General features: G+C 41.8%; 2 protein-coding genes across 6 annotated transcripts; one reads left to right on the top strand and one right to left on the bottom strand.

The window, feature by feature from the left end:
- Positions 1-2,190: 2,190 nt before the first annotated feature.
- Positions 2,191-17,235, top strand: Clk (circadian locomoter output cycles kaput protein Clock). 5 transcript variants are annotated; one of them, XM_070207969.1, is made up of 8 exons: positions 2,191-2,346; positions 8,449-8,761; positions 11,609-11,769; positions 11,831-12,012; positions 12,089-12,305; positions 12,374-12,709; positions 12,772-13,370; positions 13,430-17,235. In XM_070207969.1, the coding sequence occupies exons 2-8, from the start codon at positions 8,724-8,726 to the stop codon at positions 14,873-14,875; spliced, it is 2,979 nt and encodes a 992-aa protein (XP_070064070.1). In that variant the 5' UTR covers positions 2,191-2,346; positions 8,449-8,723; the 3' UTR covers positions 14,876-17,235. The 5 variants fall into 5 exon arrangements, with proteins under 5 accessions (XP_070064070.1, XP_070064072.1, XP_070064071.1 ...); XM_070207971.1 differs by having other exon boundaries at positions 2,312-2,385; positions 11,624-11,769; XM_070207970.1 differs by having other exon boundaries at positions 2,312-2,385; positions 11,621-11,769.
- Positions 16,373-19,331, bottom strand: Hn (phenylalanine hydroxylase). Its single transcript, XM_002048256.4, has 5 exons — positions 19,175-19,331; positions 17,371-18,043; positions 17,042-17,304; positions 16,746-16,975; positions 16,373-16,687 (listed from the first exon to the last, which is right to left on the bottom strand). The coding sequence occupies exons 1-5, from the start codon at positions 19,202-19,204 to the stop codon at positions 16,525-16,527; spliced, it is 1,359 nt and encodes a 452-aa protein (XP_002048292.1). The 5' UTR covers positions 19,205-19,331; the 3' UTR covers positions 16,373-16,524.
- Between the last annotated feature and the right edge of the window lie 539 nt (positions 19,332-19,870).

The raw sequence follows: 19,870 nt of genomic DNA, 5'->3' as shown, positions 1-19,870 counted from the left end.
CAAGAAACGGATGTAAAAGTGATGTACGCTTTTTAAGAATGTGTGCGAGAATGTATTTATGTGTGTATGTGTATGTATATGACATATATGAACACATACATACATGTCTACACATCTGTCTTTATATGGCTCAAAATGCGGACCAAGTTTTAAAAAAATTAAAATAAAACGTATTTTTGACTACTGCCCTACTACTCGATTCTCATAAATTCAAGTAAGCCGCGCAGATGTCATGCTTCAATTTAAAGTGTGCCGCCTGTGTGTGTGTGTGTTGTTGTCTAGTTAGCTTTCTGTTTGCTTGCATGTGTACTAGTGGAAAGTATGTATGCCGATTTGTATGTAGTTTTGTATGTACATATGTATATATATATATATATATATATATTATGTATGTATGACTTAATGCATGAAATATGAATTTATGTAAGTATGTGTGAATGTGTGTGTATGCATGTATGTATGGATGTATGCATGTATATACATGTAAGTATGTATGCATGTATCATATATATAAGTATGAATTTGTCTAAACATGTACCTAAATTTAAAGAAAACGTATTTTTGACTACTGCCCTACTACTCGATTCTCATAAATTCAAGTAAGCTTCGGAGATTTCATGCTTAAATTTAAAGTGTGCCGCTTGTATGTGTGTGTGTTGTTGATAGTTTGGTTGGTTGGTTGTCTGGTTGCTTGCATGTGTACTAGTATGTAAGTATGTATGCAGGCTTGTATGTAGTTTTGTATGTACATATGTATGTATATACATATGTATGTTATTATGTATGTTTGTATGACTCTTTGAATGTATGCATGTATATATGAATATATGTAAGTATGTATGAATGTGTGTGTATGCATGTATGTATGTATGTATATATATGTAAGTAAGTATGTATGTATTATGTACATATGTCACTCTAATTTAATGTCTTGCTGTCTAGCCCTTTCTCTCGCCTTCTTTCTCGCTCTCACTTATTCCTCTCGCTTCTTCCTTCTCTGTACATATTGTTTTCTAATTTCTCGCTTCTTCCTTCTCTCTACATATTGTTGTCCCCCCTCTACTAATGATGGCAATAAAATAATAGTGATAATAGAACTTAAGGGTAAGTTAATATTTATTAATTATTTTGGAACTTGAACATTGTTTTATAACTGTCAGCATATTAAGCTATTAATTTTAGTATTAAATTTAAGACCACAGATGAGCTGTAATTGATCCTAACTATATACATATCAATACGATACACGTTTCCTAAAAGTAATTCCAGTCTCGCTGACAACAGCTGAACCCTCTCTGCATCCAATTATAGGGTCAGAGTCAAAGGGTATGATTAGTCTGTCAATGCCGAACGAAGTGCATATAATTATAAGTTCGAACTTGTCTTAATGTACAGCAAGAAAAGCAAATCATAGCAGACCTTGAAGCACCCTACCCCCAACTCAACGCGACAATAAACAAGACAAACAAATCGCAAGACAAACCGGAAACGGCAAACCCAACACGTGCAGAGCTGCGCTCAGTGGGGGGCAGCGGCACACGAGTCCCGAGTGGCATGTCACAAACAGAGCAACGTCTCCTTGCCACTGCATGCGAGACCCTGCGCCCTGCTGATAACCCAAAGGCAGCTGTAAATGCGACAGATAAAGCCAAAGGCAGGCAGGTTGCTGCTTGCGTCGCTGCCAGCGTCGACGTCGACATCGCTGTCGACGTCGCTGCCGACGATCGCTGAGTGGGGCTTTCGCCGAGCGAGCTGCCCGCTGCTGTTGGCGTAATATTAAATAATAGCCGGGTCGACGCGACGCGATGCGACGCTCGCAAATGCCAGCTAATGCGGAGAAGGCGCGCATATCGCGTATACGCCCCGTGCGGCAGCGAGTGCCGGCTAGCGAAGCGAATGCCAAAGCAACACGACAAAAGTGCACGTATGTGTGTGTGTGAGTGAGTGAGTGTGGTTGTGTGTGTATGTATGTGTGTGAGTGATGAGAACATGTATTTATTTGTATGGGCAGCGCTCGCTGCATTTCGCGCTCGCTCGACGTTTATCCACACACACAGAAAATGCATTTTTTTATACATTTTTTAAAATTTTATTTCTTGCTGCTGTTGTTGTTGGGAGCGCGTCGCAGCTTAGAAATTGCAATTCTCGTTTCTCGTGGCGTCGGCGAGAATTTGGGGCCTTTTTCTTTCAGTTAGATTTTGACACGCGCAGCGACAACGAGCGTCAAACGCGCGTCTCTCCCCAATACCCAGCACCCAGTTGCACAGCGGCGTCTACTGCAGCGAGTCGGCGAGGCGTCGGGCGCCAAGCTCGAGGCGCCAATTCAAGCGGTTTCTTCGGCCAAACGTAGCGCATACCACACATTATCTCTATAAATATATGAATGTATGATAAATCAGATATCGCTTCGAACCTCGTCTATCGGCGGATTTGCTTTAGTCTAATATGCGATTCGTATTGTGTCTAACTTACTCTGACTTACAGCTGTAACTCGATCGTAAATTACACGCGCTCGTTTTGCCTGGCTTACGAGTGGCTCAGTGTGTGTGTGCGCGCGTGTGTGTGTGTGTGTGAATGCTGCGACAACTCTGTTTCCTGCTTCCTGTTTCCTTTGCTGAGCTGCATCTTATATTAAAAAAACCCAATTTAAAACTAAGTAGCTGCAAAATAAAAAATATTTAAAAATAAATAAATAACAAATTTGAAAAGAGCTACTCAAATACAATTAAAGAAAAATAATACTTAATGCTCTTTTGCTGCTTTCTTTTTGAGACATGTGCGCACACGAAACTGGCAAAAAGCAAAGTAAACAAAAGCGCAAAAAGCCAGCGCCAATAATATTATATAATTTTTAAACATTTGTAAAAAAGCTCATTTAATAAAAAATGAAAACATAAACAAACTTGTTAAGTTTTTGAGTGCTTTAACCAATTATTTGTTATTCTTGTGAAAAATTCAAAATTTAACAATTGAAAAAAACAAAATCAATTTAAAATAAAATAATAATAATAAATAAATAAATAATTGTCAAGCTGTAAGTAAATAAATTAATAAATAAAATAAGGGAATTAAAAATAAATATTCTAATTGAAAAACTAGTGTGTGCCCGAAGTGTGTAAATAAAAGCGCAAATGAATAAAGAAAATGTAATGCAAGTGCTTAAGCATAATTAACATCGTGCTAAAAAGTAAATAAATAGGCAGATACGAACGCGAATGGTGTGAGGCGAACAAGCAAAGAAACAGGAACGAAAGCCAAAACCAATAAAAAGTGCATTCAACCAAAAATGTTCTACGTATGCGGCGCACATTAGAGAGAGAGAGAGAGAGAGAGCACTACACGGCAGTTTAAAGATGCCAGCGAAATTAATAACGGACAAACAACACGTTAAAAAATGTATATAATGCAACACTGGAAATATAAGGATTTTTAATAAAAATACAACACTGGAAAATAAATTGAATAAAATAAAAAGTAGAAATAACAGTTTAAGAAAGTGAAAATTAAATTAATAATATGCAACAGACAAGCAACAAAAAAGAAATTAAAGAAAATTAATATATTAATAAAATATACTCATAATTGACATGTGCATAAATAGTATATTAGGAAATGCACAAGTTGAAAATGCAACACTAGAAATATATCATATTAATATGAATATGAAAAACTTAATAAGCAAAGAAAATAATGCAACACTGAAAAAATTAATAATTTAAATAATAATATGTTTGTATTTCCATATAAAAGAACAAGCGACAGCTAAAAGATGCGGAATTAATGCAACACCTAAAATATATATATATTTATATTTAAATATATATTTCATAATAAAATAATGCAACACTGGTCACACAATAGACTAAAAGGGAAAAATAATATTGAGTTTCTTTCAAGTATTTCTCATTTTATTTTGAATTGTATTTTTTGTTGTCAAAGTCGCTTTCTGCAGGCTGCGGGTCGCGGTTCGCGATTCGCGGGCTGCTCGGTTGAGCTCAGCGTGTGGTGGGGCTGGGGCCGCGTTTGCCGGGGCGGTGGGGGAGGCGGGGCTCTGTGTCAGGTTTGAGTAGCGTCTTTTTGAAACGTCATCGTCAGCGTTTGAGCGTCGTGTCGCGTCGACTGTCTACACAGGTGCATGCATGTGTGTGTCTGTCTGTGTGTCTGTGTGTCTTACCCTGTGTGTTTCACTGTGTGAGTGCGCGTGTGCATTCTGCATTGGTGTGCATGATTCTTGTGAGTGTGTGTGTGCGTGTGCGTGTGTGTGTGATCATGCGCCAGGCAGCTAAAATGCCAGCGTAAAATCATTTCAATTGACAACTTATAAATTTTAAACTAATATGTTACAACTCTTTGTGAAAGACAGACCGAGCGAGAGAGAAGGAGTGCGAGAGGGAGGGAGAGGGGGTATCTTGATTCTTGCCAATCAATTCTTAAATATGACATTACGCAGCTTCAAAATACAATTTCTGTGATCTTTGATAAAAATATAAAATACGAATTGCAAAATAGATCTTAAGCTCAAACGTTTAAAATCTATATTTATCTCATAGAAATGCATACATCATACAGGCAGAGCCCAACTGGATTTTCTATAGCGCTTTAATTGCAGCAATTACAATAAAATAAGTATATATATTAGCAACAAGATACTCGAAAGGCTTTGCCAGCGAAGAGATAAGCGATTTGTGTCTCATGTTGGAAGAGCAATAGTTGGAAAAGAATAAGGCGAAGCGAATTGCTTTGTCTAAGATTAAACAAAACATTAACTGCAAATTTAATTAATTATTCCTTCAGACTTACTTGAAAATCATTGTTTAATTGTTGTTAAATCAAAAACTAATCAATTCAAATAATGGTGAGCGGCAAGAAAAGGCACAGCACATCCGCTTCGCATGTCGAGCTGCAAGATGAGCACTCCACAGGTGGAGTATCTGATTCGTAGATCGATTACTTCCCAGCATTGGAATAGTGCATAAGATACTATATATTCAAATAAGCGACTAACTTAAGGGCTGGCCATGGGACTTGGGCTGAGAAATAGAAATGAAATGGAACTCCTTAGGTAGCTACCTTAATTATACCCTTAACTGTCTATACAGGTGTATACAAAAAAAAAATGTCGTTGTTAACACATATGAAACCGAACAAAACGGGAATCTAAATAAATCAATGAATGACAGACAATTGGCTAATGATAAAAATAAAGCAGCAGCAAAATAGGAAACAATTTAATTAAGTCAAGTTTAAAACAACAACAAACGCGAAGAGAGCGAATGAAAGAGCGCCAGTTATGTGTCCGTGTGTGTGTGTGTGTGTGTGTGTTTGTGCAGAGCAAGCTGCTCAACTGTGCCGTGCAGTGCGAGTGAAACAAAAAATATTACAAAAGTCGCAAAGCTTTAAAAAAAAGGCGGACCACAGCAAAACAAAACACGAGGACAGGGGCTGTGCGGGCGCAGACGGCGCGGTATTATCACACACAGCACACATCAACTTAGACACACACGCACACTGTTGCGCTATGCTGTAATCGCAATGCAATTAGCAGAGCCAGCAAAAGCTCAAGTTCACTGACAAAGAAATCAAACACTGTCACAAGCGCGCACACGACACACACACACACGCACGCACACAGGCAGAACAACTATGCGATAATTTGCGGACTGAGCGAAGCTTTAGAAATGCAATCAAATGACGTTAGCTGCAAGCGCGCGAGAGAGCAAGTCTACGCGAGCCGGAGAGAAAGAGAGAGAGCGCGGCAAAGAGAGCTTTTGCATGACTAGGTCAGTCAACGATCTTGCGGCTGCAGTTGGCAACCGGCTTTACGAGCTTTCTGCTTCCGCATTGCAAAAAAAAAAGAGATACAATAACAAAACGTTTATCAATGCCAAATGAGCATAGAAAAAATGTTGTCTGCTTGGCTGTGTGTGAGTGTGTGTGTGCTGGTGGGGGGAGTAGAGGCTCGGGTTTGCGGCATGTAATTGTCGCAAGCTTTTCTAACTATTTGTTTTGTTTACATTAAGCTACATTCGGAATGGTTTATTATGCAATTGAATTGCGTTGAAGTGCAGCCAAATGATACGTGAATAGCTGTCACTTTTGTGTATTGGATTTATTGTATCTATTTCTAGATCAGCTTGTAGAAGTTGGGAATTTCTAAGAATAGGCATGAAAACCTATTACAGACTATAATTATTAATTGGTTTGACTAATTGAACTGACAATGTTTCTTTAATATTATTTTCGCTTTATTGGTCTAAGCAAATAAACCTTTTATTAATTATTGAATAATTATATTTAATATTAATTTATTTCAAGGTGAGGCCACATTTAGTCCTTAAACTATGTTGTTTTATATTAGTTTCTATTGGATATCTTTCTGGAGTTCTTAAGTATGTCCCTGAACTGTTTCTGTCCATCTCCGTCCCTCTCACTCTCTCTCTCTCTCTCTCTCTCTCTTTATCTCACTCTCTTATTTCTATACTTTTCTTTTTGATTAGTCAAATCTTATTAAGCGAAAGAAAGAATCTTACAAAGTAGAAGTCATAGTAAATATTGTTGTAAAATTTGAGACATGTCCTCTCTATTATTTGCTCTTTCTACATCTCAATTCCCTTCATTTCTCTCTCTCCCTCTCTCTCTCTCTCTCTCTTTCTCTCTCTCTCTCTCTCTCTCTCTCTCTCTCTCTCTTTTCCATTAATCAGTTATCCTCTAACTCTTTTATCGAATAAAATAGATCATCAGCTTATAGTTAACATTGTTTCATAAATTGAGACATAGTCTCTCTCTCCTTTGCTCTTTTTCAATCTCACTTCCTCTGTACCCCTCTCTCTCTCTCTCTCTCTCGTGTGTGTCTAGTGTTCCCTAGTCTTGGCCATTGGGAATTGGCGCGCAGCAAACCGCACTAATTGCAATTCGAGCCATTAAACACACGTTGGCAATTATTAGCGGCTACCTTTTTAAAGCTGGCAAAACCACAGAACGTAAGCCGAAACCAACCAGTTGATAGAAAAGCAACAACAACAACAACAACAACAACAACAACAACAGCAGCAGCAGCTACTTAGGGTTAACCAGCAACACTTGCCCAAAGCAAATGCCAGGAGCAACAACTACAACTTGACTGTGGGGCAGCTGGCTTAGGGTGGGGGAAGGCGGGTTTTGGGGCTACGAAAAGCTGTCGGCATTTTGGCTTTGATGTGTATTTAAAATGTTGTCCGGCCACTTGCAGCTGCAACTGTTGAATACATGTGGGAAATTATGATTCGTTAAATGCTTCGCCGGACAAATGGCTAAACGGATTAATTAAACAGCAACACATATGCATGTGCGTGTGTGTGTGTGTGTGTGTGTGTGTGTGTGTGTGGATTTTAAGCCGCTTGTTTTCTGCTTTTGAGCTGCATATTTAAAGCCCGTTGCTGGAAACGCTTTTAATTAAGGGTGAACGCAATTTTGCCAGTTTGTTGCAAGCCTTTGCATTTGCCAGGCTTTCAACAACAACAACAACTTCGTCGATTTCTTTGACATTTTCTTTGGCAACAACTTGTGTGGCAGCAGTGAAAGTTTTGTGGCAAGTTCAAATTCACCTGAAGCCCCATCAAATCGCAATTAAGCAGGCGTTTGTATTCGTATTTTCAGTTGAGCCATTAGCATTCAATTAACAAATAAAAAAAACAAAACAAAATCAAAATCAACTGCATGTACATCCAGTGCCACACACATACACACACACACTCACACTCACACACTCACAGTACACGCATTATGCAATATGTTTGAGTATTATGAGCCAAACGTGCGGCAAAAGCTACGCGCTGCCTGGCAATTGGTTAGCAGCTGCTTAATACACACACATACACATACACGCACGCGAGCACACACACACACACACTCACACATACACATACATGCCCTTGTACGCACATGACTCGCATAAGGTTGTTATGGCATTCGCCGTCGCATTTAGTAACCGGAGCAAAATAACATAGCATACTTTTTAGGGGATGCAATCGTCTAGTTGCAACATCCGCGTCGGCTGCAATGATTGGCGCTCGGCTGCCGCAAATTGGCGACTGGGCACGCGCTGTGGCACATGCGCAGGCGCAGCTCAGCGACTGGCCTCAGCGTTACGTAACTGCAGCGGCAGCAGCAGCAGCAGAGGCAGCAGCCGAGGCAGAGGCAGCAGCAGCAGCAGCGATTCCTCAACGAAGGATGCTGCTGCCAGCAGCACAAAGCCAAGAACAATTGCCTCTGTGTGTGTGAGTGCGTCTATAAGAGTCTGTAAGAGTGTGCGTGTGTTATCGAAGTCAAGTACTTGGGCCAAAGGCCAGGTCAGATGCTCAACTGCACTTGTTGCTGACGGTACGCGAAACGTTGTGTAGCAATAAATAAAATATAATATTTTGAATAAATAAGTGCAAATTTAATACAAATTTCTTTTACTTTTGCCAGCAAGCAAACAAAAAATAATCAACAAAATGTGGCACATATTTAAATGCATTGCAATTAGCTGCCGCGCGAATGTTACCTAAAAACAAAACTTACAAAAATGCAACAAAATAACAAAAATAGAAATATGTAAAATTCAAATTGTGAACCGAACAAAGTTAAGTGCAAAGGTGAGTGCGAGTTTTTTTTTCTTGTTTTTTTTTTTTTTTTAAACAAAACTGAAAAAAAAAAACGAAAAAACCAACAAGCTGGAAGAGGAATATCTATCGCATGCAAAGATGGACGACGAGAGCGATGACAAGGATGACACAAAAAGGTGAGCACAACCACGATTTACTCATAGACTCGCACCTGCATGGACAAACATGAATGTATATTTGTATGGGCGGGTTGCACTGCAATTGACAGTTATGATACGAAATACGCAGACAATAAATTAAAAATAAATGATAAAACGCAGGTAAGTTTATTTTAGTCGGGCCCAGCCGACTGTCTAATGCTCGCCAAGAGTTCAAAACATATTGCCCGCCAAATTTAGTCAAAGATATCGATACCTTTTCCATGCCCCCGGTGGGCGGTCGATCTTCAGCGAAGCTGTGAAGCATTAATTTCGGTATGTGACCAAAAGACTCCTGGATTTTTTTAGAGAAGATCTCTGACGCACATTGCCCAAAGCCTATATACTCCTTGCTATTTGCAAAAAAGTATTAAATATAAAACAGTATTTTATCTAGCGAAAAACTGAGTAAATTTGAGCAAGCGAATTTAGTTTTTGCTTTGCCAACTCATAATCAACTAGCTGCCCCTCAGCCCAACCCTCCCACTCCCCATCCCCTTTACCACAACTAAAATCTGTTACAGTTGGCACATCTTGTACGCAAGGTTCATAACTTTAGTTAAGTGTAATTTGAGCATGATTTGATTTTTTTTGGCCAACAACCAAATCTTATGTGCTCATAAGCAATTACAATTATTTGTATGCCCCTGCAGCCGGTATTACAAGCTTGTCAGGAAATTTTCTTTAATTCCATTACGAATCGGAATATTATATTATGTGTGTGTATATAGCAGCCATGGGCTTAGCCTCTTGAAAATGCTATTCCTGTTTTGTTTTTCGACTTATCTTGAATCTATACAATGCATATTAGCCATGTCTTATTAACATTAGGGTATATCATAATTCTCTAGAACTCTATAGTTAAAAATGGATGTAGATATAAAGTTTTTGTGAGGATAATTTTTCCGATTTACATTTATTTCGTCTAAGCTCAGCAGCTACGACCTGTATTTGTCCTCCAATATATCTGTAAAATCTTATCAAATCGAAGTACTATATTATATCTTAAGAGAAAAGCTCTTCTATAAAGACCATATTTCTGTTAGGGTATTCAAAGTTCTGCGTTTGGTTTCTTGTTTCTATCTCATAATATGTCAACGTGCTGCGCTTAGCTTGTGTTTCAATAAATATATCAAATTGGTAATTCAATAGCCGGAAAATTCAGATAGAAAGAGAAAAGCAGAAGCAGAGTGATAAATAGAGGAAAATGCGCCAACTTCTGCCCATAATTAATTGCAGTATCATTTATGATTAGTATTATAGGAAAGTCTTTTAATTAAGTTAAGTATAGTGTATGAGCATGAGAGTGTGAAAACAAATATTATGTTTATATTAAGTTTTGATATTCTGGTTGGTGGAAAATGGTTCCGGTTCGCTGCGGTCGATTTCCCAATCCTGGAATTTAGCTTTTCCTTCAATATTTCTTATACTTAGATTCAAATTCTTAAGCAAATAATTCTATTTATAATTGCCCGTTGTGCTGAAAATATTGCAAGTTGTAAATATTTTCATATACAAAATGCGGGCTAAATTTGAAGCCTACACAAAATTGTCATCTACCAAATATGATTAGATGAATCTCGATTGAGACTAAATTAGTTTGAGCTTTGAGGCTGCTCGCCGATTTTCCAAAAAGCGCAGAAAGCGCTTCGCTTAAATTAGAATTCCAGCTACGCACCAATCTAGCTTAAAGCCCTATAGTCCATGCACGGTATATTAATTTTGAAAAATTTAATCTTTATTTATTAATGTTAGAAAAGCGGGTATTTAATACAAAATAACAAATCTAATCACTTAAGAAGAATACAATATTGACTAGAAAAATCAGCGTTACGATAGGGATATTTTATTTTAATAAATTAGAAAAAAGAGAGAAAAAATTAAATAAAAATAGGGCAGAGAGATATTGTTAGGCAATAAGTGACTCGATGAGATACTGATAGAGCAACAGACGGTTTGATATACTACAATTATATGGTCAGATAAAGAAATTAAAAAAAAGGGTAATGCCAATTAATTGTTGTAAATGTATTACATAGGCTCAATAAGGCTAATATAGTTAAGTAAAGAAGGCCCAAAATAAGCCTGTGCATCAGTTATGAGCCGAAAGCACGCTTATTGCTAATTGGGCAAAAGAAAAAACCTGCTTTGACCTATTCAAAGCCCATTTAGAAAGACATTTAATAGAGGTAAGAGAGGAGTTCTTAGTTAACTGAAGGCACTGGATTATTTGCTCAAGGAAGGGGTTTTTTTTAGACTTTGCATTCCATGAACTGAGATAAACAACAATAAAGCCATGCTTATGTCCTCAGCATATGTATCGCCCTCTCTCTCTCTCGCACTCTCTCTATTTCTAACTTTCTATTCTTTTATGCGACTCGTTTTGTTGACACGTAAACGTCAATTGCAAAAATCTGAGCCCAAAAATGTTTGTCCTAGCGCAACAAATGTAAAGCGACAACAGCAATCCGCACTCCCCTCTAACCTTCCCCCCTCCCCGCCACTGCTACCCTTTGCCTACTTGTGTGTGTGCAGTCGAACATGTTTCGTCGAACTGTGTGGGGTGTGTGAGCATGTGGGCGGATTTGTCTAATAAACGCCAGACAAAGCATCAATCGCAGGACACACGTGGGCCAAAGGTGAGCAGCTGTTCGATATGCTTGAGCGGGGTGTATGTGTGTGTGGGTGTGGGTGTGGGTGTGAGTGTGGGTGTGGGCAGTCATTGAAATTTTCCAACCCGTGAGCTAATCTTAATGCATGCCATTTAACATATTTTTTTTTGTACGAGTGATTTTTTATTTTTTTTTTTTTTTTGGTAACTCAAAGTCTTCTTTGCAGAAGATCTCGAAATCTAAGCGAAAAGAAGCGTCGGGATCAATTTAATTCGCTGGTTAACGATTTGAGTGGACTGATAACCACATCGAATCGCAAAATGGACAAGTCAACAGTGCTGAAGTCCACCATATCATTCCTAAGGCATCACAATGGTAAGTGCCAGATGAAAATAATTATACCTCGAGATATTTTATTTATTTGTGGCATACGCAGAGGCAACGGATCGCTCCAAGGTCTTCGAGATTGAGCAGGAATGGAAGCCCACATTTCTGACAAACGATGAGTTTTCTCATTTGATGCTCGAGTCCTTGGATGCCTTCATGGTGGTCTTTAACAGCGTGGGCTCCGTATTCTATGCATCGGAGAGTGTGGCCTCACAGCTCGGCTACATGCCGGTAGGTGGCGCCAGCCTAACTCGGCTAAAACATTGAAATGACACTTTCCCTCCCTCTCTCGCCCTTGCTCTGCCAGTGTGAGTTGTACAGCAAGAACTTTTACGATGTGACCTATGAGCTGGATCAGGAGGCACTGCTGAACGTCTTTCTGAATCCAGCGCCCGTCGTCGAACCACATCAGACGGACATTGGTGCCAGCAACCAGATTACCTTCTACACGCATCTGAAACGCGGCGGGCACGAGAATAGGGATGCGAGTCTGTACGAGCTGGTGAAATTCGTGGGTTACTTTCGTAGGTAGTCGCGCAGCTGACCAGCAGCACAGTTTCTTTTTTAACTCGAAGCCCCATCAAACCCATAGGAATCGATGACAACAGCAATGCGAACGCCAGCCCGGACAGCCAGCAGACGCTGCCGCGCATCCTGCAACAGCATCCGGGCGTGGAGCTGGACAAGCGGCTGGTTTTTGTGGGCACGGGCCGCATACAGACGCCGCAGATGATACGCGAGATGAGCATCGTGGAGCCGAACGGCACCGAGTTCACCTCGAAGCACAGCATGGAGTGGAAGTTTCTGTTCCTCGACCATCGAGCGCCGCCTATCATTGGCTATATGCCGTTCGAGGTGCTGGGCACCTCCGGCTATGATTACTATCACTTCGATGATCTGGACAACATTGTCGCCTGCCACGAGGAGTGTATGTATGCGCAGCTCCAGCTGGCGCCCGTGCAATCTAATCTTTGCTCTCAATTCGCACAGTGCGCCAGACGGGCGAGGGCAAGTCCTGCTATTATCGCTTTCTGACCAAGGGCCAGCAGTACATTTGGCTGCAGACGGACTACTACGTGAGCTATCACCAGTACAGCTCCAAGCCGGACTACGTGGTCTGCACGCACAAGGTGATCAGCTATACGGATATGCTGAATGGGGATAGCGGGGAGCAGCATACGCCTAGCCAGGCGCCCAAGTCCAACTCGAGCAGCAGCAAGTGCGCCTCGGCGACGACCACGCTGCGTGACATGGAGCTGAGCAGCCAGCATCTGGACAGCCATCTGCTAGACAATATGCTGGCCAATCTGAACAGTGAACAGACAGCTGCAGCCGCCTCGCCCACGATGGACTCCTCGCCCATGTGGTCGTCGAGCGTGGCGCCAGCCGCAAGCAGCTCCACCTTGAATCCCTTAAAGACCTCCAGACCCGCCTCTAGCTATGGCAACATCAGCTCCACGGGCATCTCGCCGAAGGCCAAGCGCAAATGTTACTTCAACTACAACAGCCGTGGCAACGAATCCGACTCGACATCCATGTCCACGGATTCAGTTACCAGCAGGCAATCCCTCATGACGCATTGCAGCTCGGTAAGTTAACATGCGAGGAGAATAGCCTTCACTCTAATTGCATTCCCTTGTACGCACAGCAAAGTCATCGTCAGCGCTCGCATCTGCATCACAACCAGCGGCATCATTCGCAGCAGCAGCAGCAACACTCAAACTTCCATCAGCAGCAGCAACAGCAGCAGCAGCAGCAACAACAGTTGCAGCTGCATCAGAGCATCGGGCAGCCGAAGATATTGCCAATGTTGCCGCTGGCGCCAGCGCAACTCGTTACGGGCAGCGCCTGCCAGCTGACACAGTCCAGCTACCCGTTGAGCACACCGCAGCTGATGACGCCCAGTTTTCTCGAGCCGCCACAATATCTGGCCGCCATACCCGTGCAGCCGGTGATGGGGCCGTTTCCGGTGGCGCCCGTGCTGTCGCCGTTGCCAGTGCCGGTATCGGTGCCGGTGTCGGTGCAGGGGCAGCAACCGGAGCTGCTGTCGGGCGCCGTGGTGATGACCACGACACAGAGCCAGCTGCAGGATCAGCTGCAGCGCAAGCATGACGAGCTGCAGAAGCTGATCATGCAGCAGCAGGACGAGCTGCGCATCGTCTCCGAGCAACTGTTGCTCGCGCGCTACACGTACCTGCAGCCCGTGATGCCCGTCAGCTTTGCCACTACCAACATGACAGCTGCCGGCACTCCTGTGCAGCGCAACTTAACTTTCCGGGGCAGCAATGCCGTGGAGCCGCAGTTCAATCAGTACGGCTTCGCGCTCAACACGGAGCAGATGCTCAATCAGCAGGACCAGCAGATGCTGATGCGCCAGCAGCAGAATCTGCACAGTCAGCAGCAGCACAATCACAATCTGCAGCAGCAGCAGCAGCTACAGCAACAGCTGCAGCTGCAACAGACCCACCAGCATCAGCAGCAGCAGCACCGGCAGCAACTGCAGCTGCAACACAGCCTGCAACAGCAGCAGCAGCAGCAACAGTTGCAGCAACAGCAGCAGTTGCAGCAGCAACAGTTGCAGCTGCAGCATCAGAGCAGCATGTTGTCGCGTGAGGACATGGAGGACATTGATGCCTTTCTCAATCTGTCGCCGCTGCAGACGCTCGACACGCAGCTAAACAGCAACTGCAACGGCAGCAACAACAACTCGAATGCGCCGCAGAATACGAATGAGGACTCGCTGCTCTCGTACATGCAACTGGCCACCGAATCGAGTCCTTCGCTCAACTTTCCCATGGGCATGAGCGATGACGGCTCCGAGACGCACAGCGAGGACAACCAGATGATGCACAGCACCGCGCATCAGCAACATCTACTGCAGCAACAGCAACAGCAGCAGCAGCAGCAGCAACAGCAACTGTTGCAGCCGCAGCAGACGAGCAGCTTTTTCGCCACGAATCCTTTCCAGTCGATCAGTGGCAATGAGAACCAGAGCCATCTGCCCAACGATCTGGAGATATTGCCATATCAAATGTCGCAGGAGCAATCGCAGAATCTGTTCGATTCGCCGCACGCGGCTGGCAAAACTCAATAGTATATGGCCAGCCTGGGGGCGTGGCATACTAAGAGAAATGCCTGAACTTCTTGGACTAGTCAGCTGCTGCCCCCAGGTCTAATGCATGCCACACAGTGTATTAAGTAAAGCCCAATCCTAAGTTTCGGCACATTCGGCTCTCTTTATCGAACATACACAATACCTAAAAAAACTAGTTGTAGATCTCAACAGACTGAGTATTAATCTTAAGCTTAAACTTAACTCCCTATTAACTAACTATGTATGCCATTAACTATTCATGTTTTCCATCAGGCAGCTCGCATGTTCTCAAAATTAAGTTCGATTTAGTTTTAGTTTTAGTTTAGGGAAATCTTAGCCCAACGTTAGTTACAATTATCCAGTAAGTGCCATTGGCACAAACAAGGATCTCTGATATGTATATGGAATAAAACCTAATTGTAGAGCATGGATAAACCAGACCGATTCCAGTGTGTATATAGATATAGTTTTGTATGTGTCGACAAATACCTAAAAGCAACTAAAACAAAAATGAAACTAAGCAAATCTTGCATATATCATATCATTTATATATATATATATATATATTTTATATATGCCGCATATATATTTATATTTATATTTTTATATGTATATTATTTAAAGACTGCGCTTCGCTTTTGGAGTCATATAAATAGTTTGTTGTTATTGTAGTATTTAAGTCGAAACTCAGGTTGAGATTGCAACTGAATTATTTGCTGTGAACATATTCAAATATTATTCAATTCGACTGTTGTTTCTCTTTTAAGCCGAAATGTTTTCCAATTTTATTTCATTTCTTATTCCTGTAAAACTCACTAAATTAAATTATATATCAGTTGTATTATCAGGCTAGGTTCCTCTTTAACTTTATGATCAGAATTGAATATGTCACCGAAACACACTCACATTCACATTCACATTCACTACATTCAAGCTGTTAGAAGCTGATAATATATATATATATATATATATATTATTCGCTGTATATAAGGGCTTTCAACTCAAACTAGTTTAATTAAGTATCTAGCTTTAAGGCAAACTCTGTGCATAACTATTATAATAGAACTTGTATATATTGTACATTGTGTTGTTCTGTAAATAACTATAGATATACTCTCTTATGTACATATATAGAATAATTTTCGCTTAAGCATAAATCAATGCACTTTAAAGCCGAGACACGTTGTAATAAACAAAAGGTATAAACGAGATAGTTACAAAATATCATATGATTATTTGCATAAATTATAAAATGTATTTATGTCTCAGGGCTGCAGGCCAAACCAAGGCTCAGTTCGAGCCTGCAACCCGCCTTAAGCCCTAAATTTAATTGCCCTTTGTACCGAAAATATTTCATGCCATAAATATTATTCTACACAAAATGCGGGCTAAATTTGAGCTCTACCCCAAAATTGGCAGCATTAGCTTTTGCCAAAGTTATTTATATTCCCTTAACTATAACTTTATATTGAACCAGCCCATTAAAAAAAGACTTGGTTTTGTTTAAGCTGTTTATTGAACAACAGTCTGGGTTTAAGGTTCGGTTAATGATTAAAGATTAATTGAAATTGTGGACTGAGCCCGGCTTGGTTCCAGTCGCGATATATATAGATATAAAGTGTCTTATAGTTAGGATTATATGAATCGAGTTAGACGCGCAGCTTGACAATCGCATTCTGCAGTATCTGGAACTCGGAGTTGATATTGTTCATCAGATTCGAGATCTGCGGCTTGGAGTCCAGCACCTCGATGCTCTGCGTGTAGGCATTGTAGCGCACGCCAAAGGGACGCGGTATGGAGTTGGCGAATTTGCTGCAAAGATGCGATTTGGAGAAACGAATCGATGGAACTGCATTTGGCTGCTACTCACATGGTCTTCTCTTTGGCGCTCTCGAAACTGTCGGCCACATAGTAAAGCGGCTGGAACTGAGTGATGGGATACTTGGTGATGCCAGTTACCTCCGGCTCGAAGTCCTTGAGCTGTGGCTTGTCCGTCAGACAGTACTCCAGTTCGCCGTACGATGAGAGCAGGCCGGCGCCAAATGCCTTCAGCTCGCCCTCCTGCCGACACAGGCCGTACTCCACGGTGAACCAGAAGATCTGCAAGATTGTCACCGTTGCCGAACACAAGGATTAGAAGATCAGAGCTAGGCTGGTACAGCTTACCGTGGACAGCTTCTCAATATAGTCGTCGGGTGCGCCCAGCGAGGCCAAGCCAATCTCCTGACTGAACTGGGCAAAGGCCGGATCGGCGAAGAGGGGCACATGACCTAGCAGCTCGTGGCAGACATCCGGCTCGGGCGTGTACATGGGCTTGCTGGGATGCCTGATGTACTGGGTAGAATGGAAGACGCGGAACGCCAGACCAGCCAAGAAATCGCGAGAGCTGAGCAGGCCAGCCACCGGACGGAGAGTGAAGCCCGTGCAATCTGGCCAAGAAGACGAGATGGTATATATAGAAATCCAAGGAGAGAAAGAGCACCAGATCTACTTACCCCTCAAGAAATTGGAGACATCTTCCAGCTGTGGTATGTTATCCTCACGGAAGCCGCAGTTGTCCACCAGCAGGGGAAAGACGTGATTGTATTCGCGGCAAGCGTGCGTCTTGTAAAGCTTGGTCAGATTGCGAAAGATGATGCCCCACGTTTCGATCTCCTCCTTCGTATAGTCCACATGCGGCAGCTGCTCCCCGTGCTTGTAATTATAGGCAATGTCCGCAAAGTACTTGCGACGCTTGCGATACTCGGGATCTGTGAAGCCCGGATGGTCAGAGTCCAGCTCCGCGCCATAGCTCAAAATCTGATTGGCGAAACGGTCCAGATCACGTATGCGACGCGGGAACCAGGGCACAGCCGTCGCATTGTCCTTGTAATCGCGCGATATGATGTTGAAGTAGCTGCACTGCTCCTTCAAGTCCTCGATGGCCTTGCCCAGGGCGCCGGACTTGCCATCGCACTCCACAAAGAACTCGTAGCCGGGCACACGCAGCGAGGAGCGCGACTCGATGTGCACCAGATTGATGTCGTGCTTCTTGAAGATGGCCAACGTGTTGGCCAAGGCGCCGCTGGCCAGCGACGAGTCCTTCGGCGAGAACAGCAGGCACGTGTTGCGCGCCTCCCGCATGTCCACGCCCTCCGCTATATACGCAGAGTCCTCCATGCGAGTTGGCTACAACAAGAACAACAATAACAACAACAATAGTAGAAATAATGACCACTTGTGCTTATCAATTTGTATGCCAATCTGTTTGCATAATAACCAGACATGGTTATCAGATAGGCATCGGCTGCGCCAAACGGCCCATCAATCAATCGGTTAATGTTCTATATAATAGGCATGTTATTGCCATTGCTGCTCTGGCATTGCAAACAGATATTAGCGTCATGGGATTTTTCTGTTTCGCTCAGATTACAAAGGTCGCCAACGGCCCAAGACTTAACTCGAAGGTCTAACCGCAATGCCCCATCCGAGGGCCAAAGCCATGAATATTACCTAGAACTTGATTCTTAAGCCAAACTCTCTTTCACGAAACTCACTTGTGCTCAAATATTCTGTCTTTGTGCCCGAAATGGTAAAGCTCTATAAACAACTATCTCTTATTGTGCATGGCTAAAAAGTTAGGTTAATTTAATTTCAGATTTAAAGCCTTTTCTAGTCAAAAACAAATTTTTAAACTATAAAAGAACTCTCTTTAAGAATGTTAAATAATTTTGCTTAATTTTCACTGCATTTCTGAAGTGTATAAAAAACCCAACCTGAATCTATTGAAAATAGTTAAAAAGGGTAAAATGTATTTGTGCAAATGTATGAAACAGGCAGAAGGAAGCATCGACAACCTTATTAGGTATATATACTCCAATTGATAGGCGAGTTGATCTAGCCATGTCCATCTGTCTGTGTACAAGGAATTCAAAATCTATAAGAGCTTAAGACTTGAAGTTTCGAACAAACTCTTTTTTCGATAATCGATCATCTTTTCCTATCTAAGACTTGATATCGAAATCCTGTTTTTAGAGCACATTTCTTCGGTTTTAAGAGTCACAAAGCTTGACGTTTAGATTCAAGAATAGTATCGTTCACTTAATATGTTTGTTAGAATGGTTAAATTATTTTCTATGAATTTTTATAATATTTTACTTAATTTATATTGACCAATTTTTATTGTTTTTGCACTTGGGACTAATTAGTTGTTAATTGTATTTGTTTCCTATGTAGATTTTCACTTTCAGTATGGAAATATACAGATTTATTCGTGTGTATTGATTGTACGCATTTGCAGGAACTGCGTCGTGAACCAACCTTATCGAAGGAAACTTGACGCTGATACATTTTTGCTACTGTGTCTCGATTGACTCACGGATGCTCTTTGAGTAGAGAACGTTTCTTGAAAAAATAACAAAAACAAAAGCAATGCGAACGCAACGCAGAACACACGCTTTAAAACTGATTTGGTTTCTGTGCCATTCAGATGCTTTTATAGACTTCAGCCAGAGGCCCAGCTCTAAGCTAATCTGTGAGGCAATAATATCAATAATAACAACACAATACAACCAAAACCGAGCACAGAGCATACGCGAATGGGGCGATCATAGAACGGCATCCACGCCGAGCTCGGGGGTTATCAGCTGGCGTCTCTATATAGCTTCGGTTGGGCCGTGTACCGGAGTCGAACATAAAAAAGTCTATATGGGCATGAGGAGCATAATTGTTATCAAAAACATGCGCCGCTTGTGGTCTTTCTTTATGTTAAATAGTTTAAATTTTGCGAAAAAAAAAACAATATTGAAAATAGCTACAAAATAATCAAAATTCTAATGACAGGTTCTAGCCAAACGGGTTCAACGGCATTTCTGGGCAATTATTAGAGGTAAATAAAGTTTTATAGACGGCATTTAAAGCAGTGCAAAAGCCTTCTAAAACAGGCGAGTTCCACAGCTAAACGAACGACTATCAAAATAGTGTTTTGATTAAGTCGGCAACCTGTCTTGAGTTTTC

Source organism: Drosophila virilis, chromosome 3 (genome assembly GCF_030788295.1).
Source record: "Drosophila virilis strain 15010-1051.87 chromosome 3, Dvir_AGI_RSII-ME, whole genome shotgun sequence".
Taxonomy (NCBI): domain Eukaryota; kingdom Metazoa; phylum Arthropoda; class Insecta; order Diptera; family Drosophilidae; genus Drosophila; species Drosophila virilis.
This window is presented reverse-complemented; position numbering and strand designations above follow the sequence as displayed.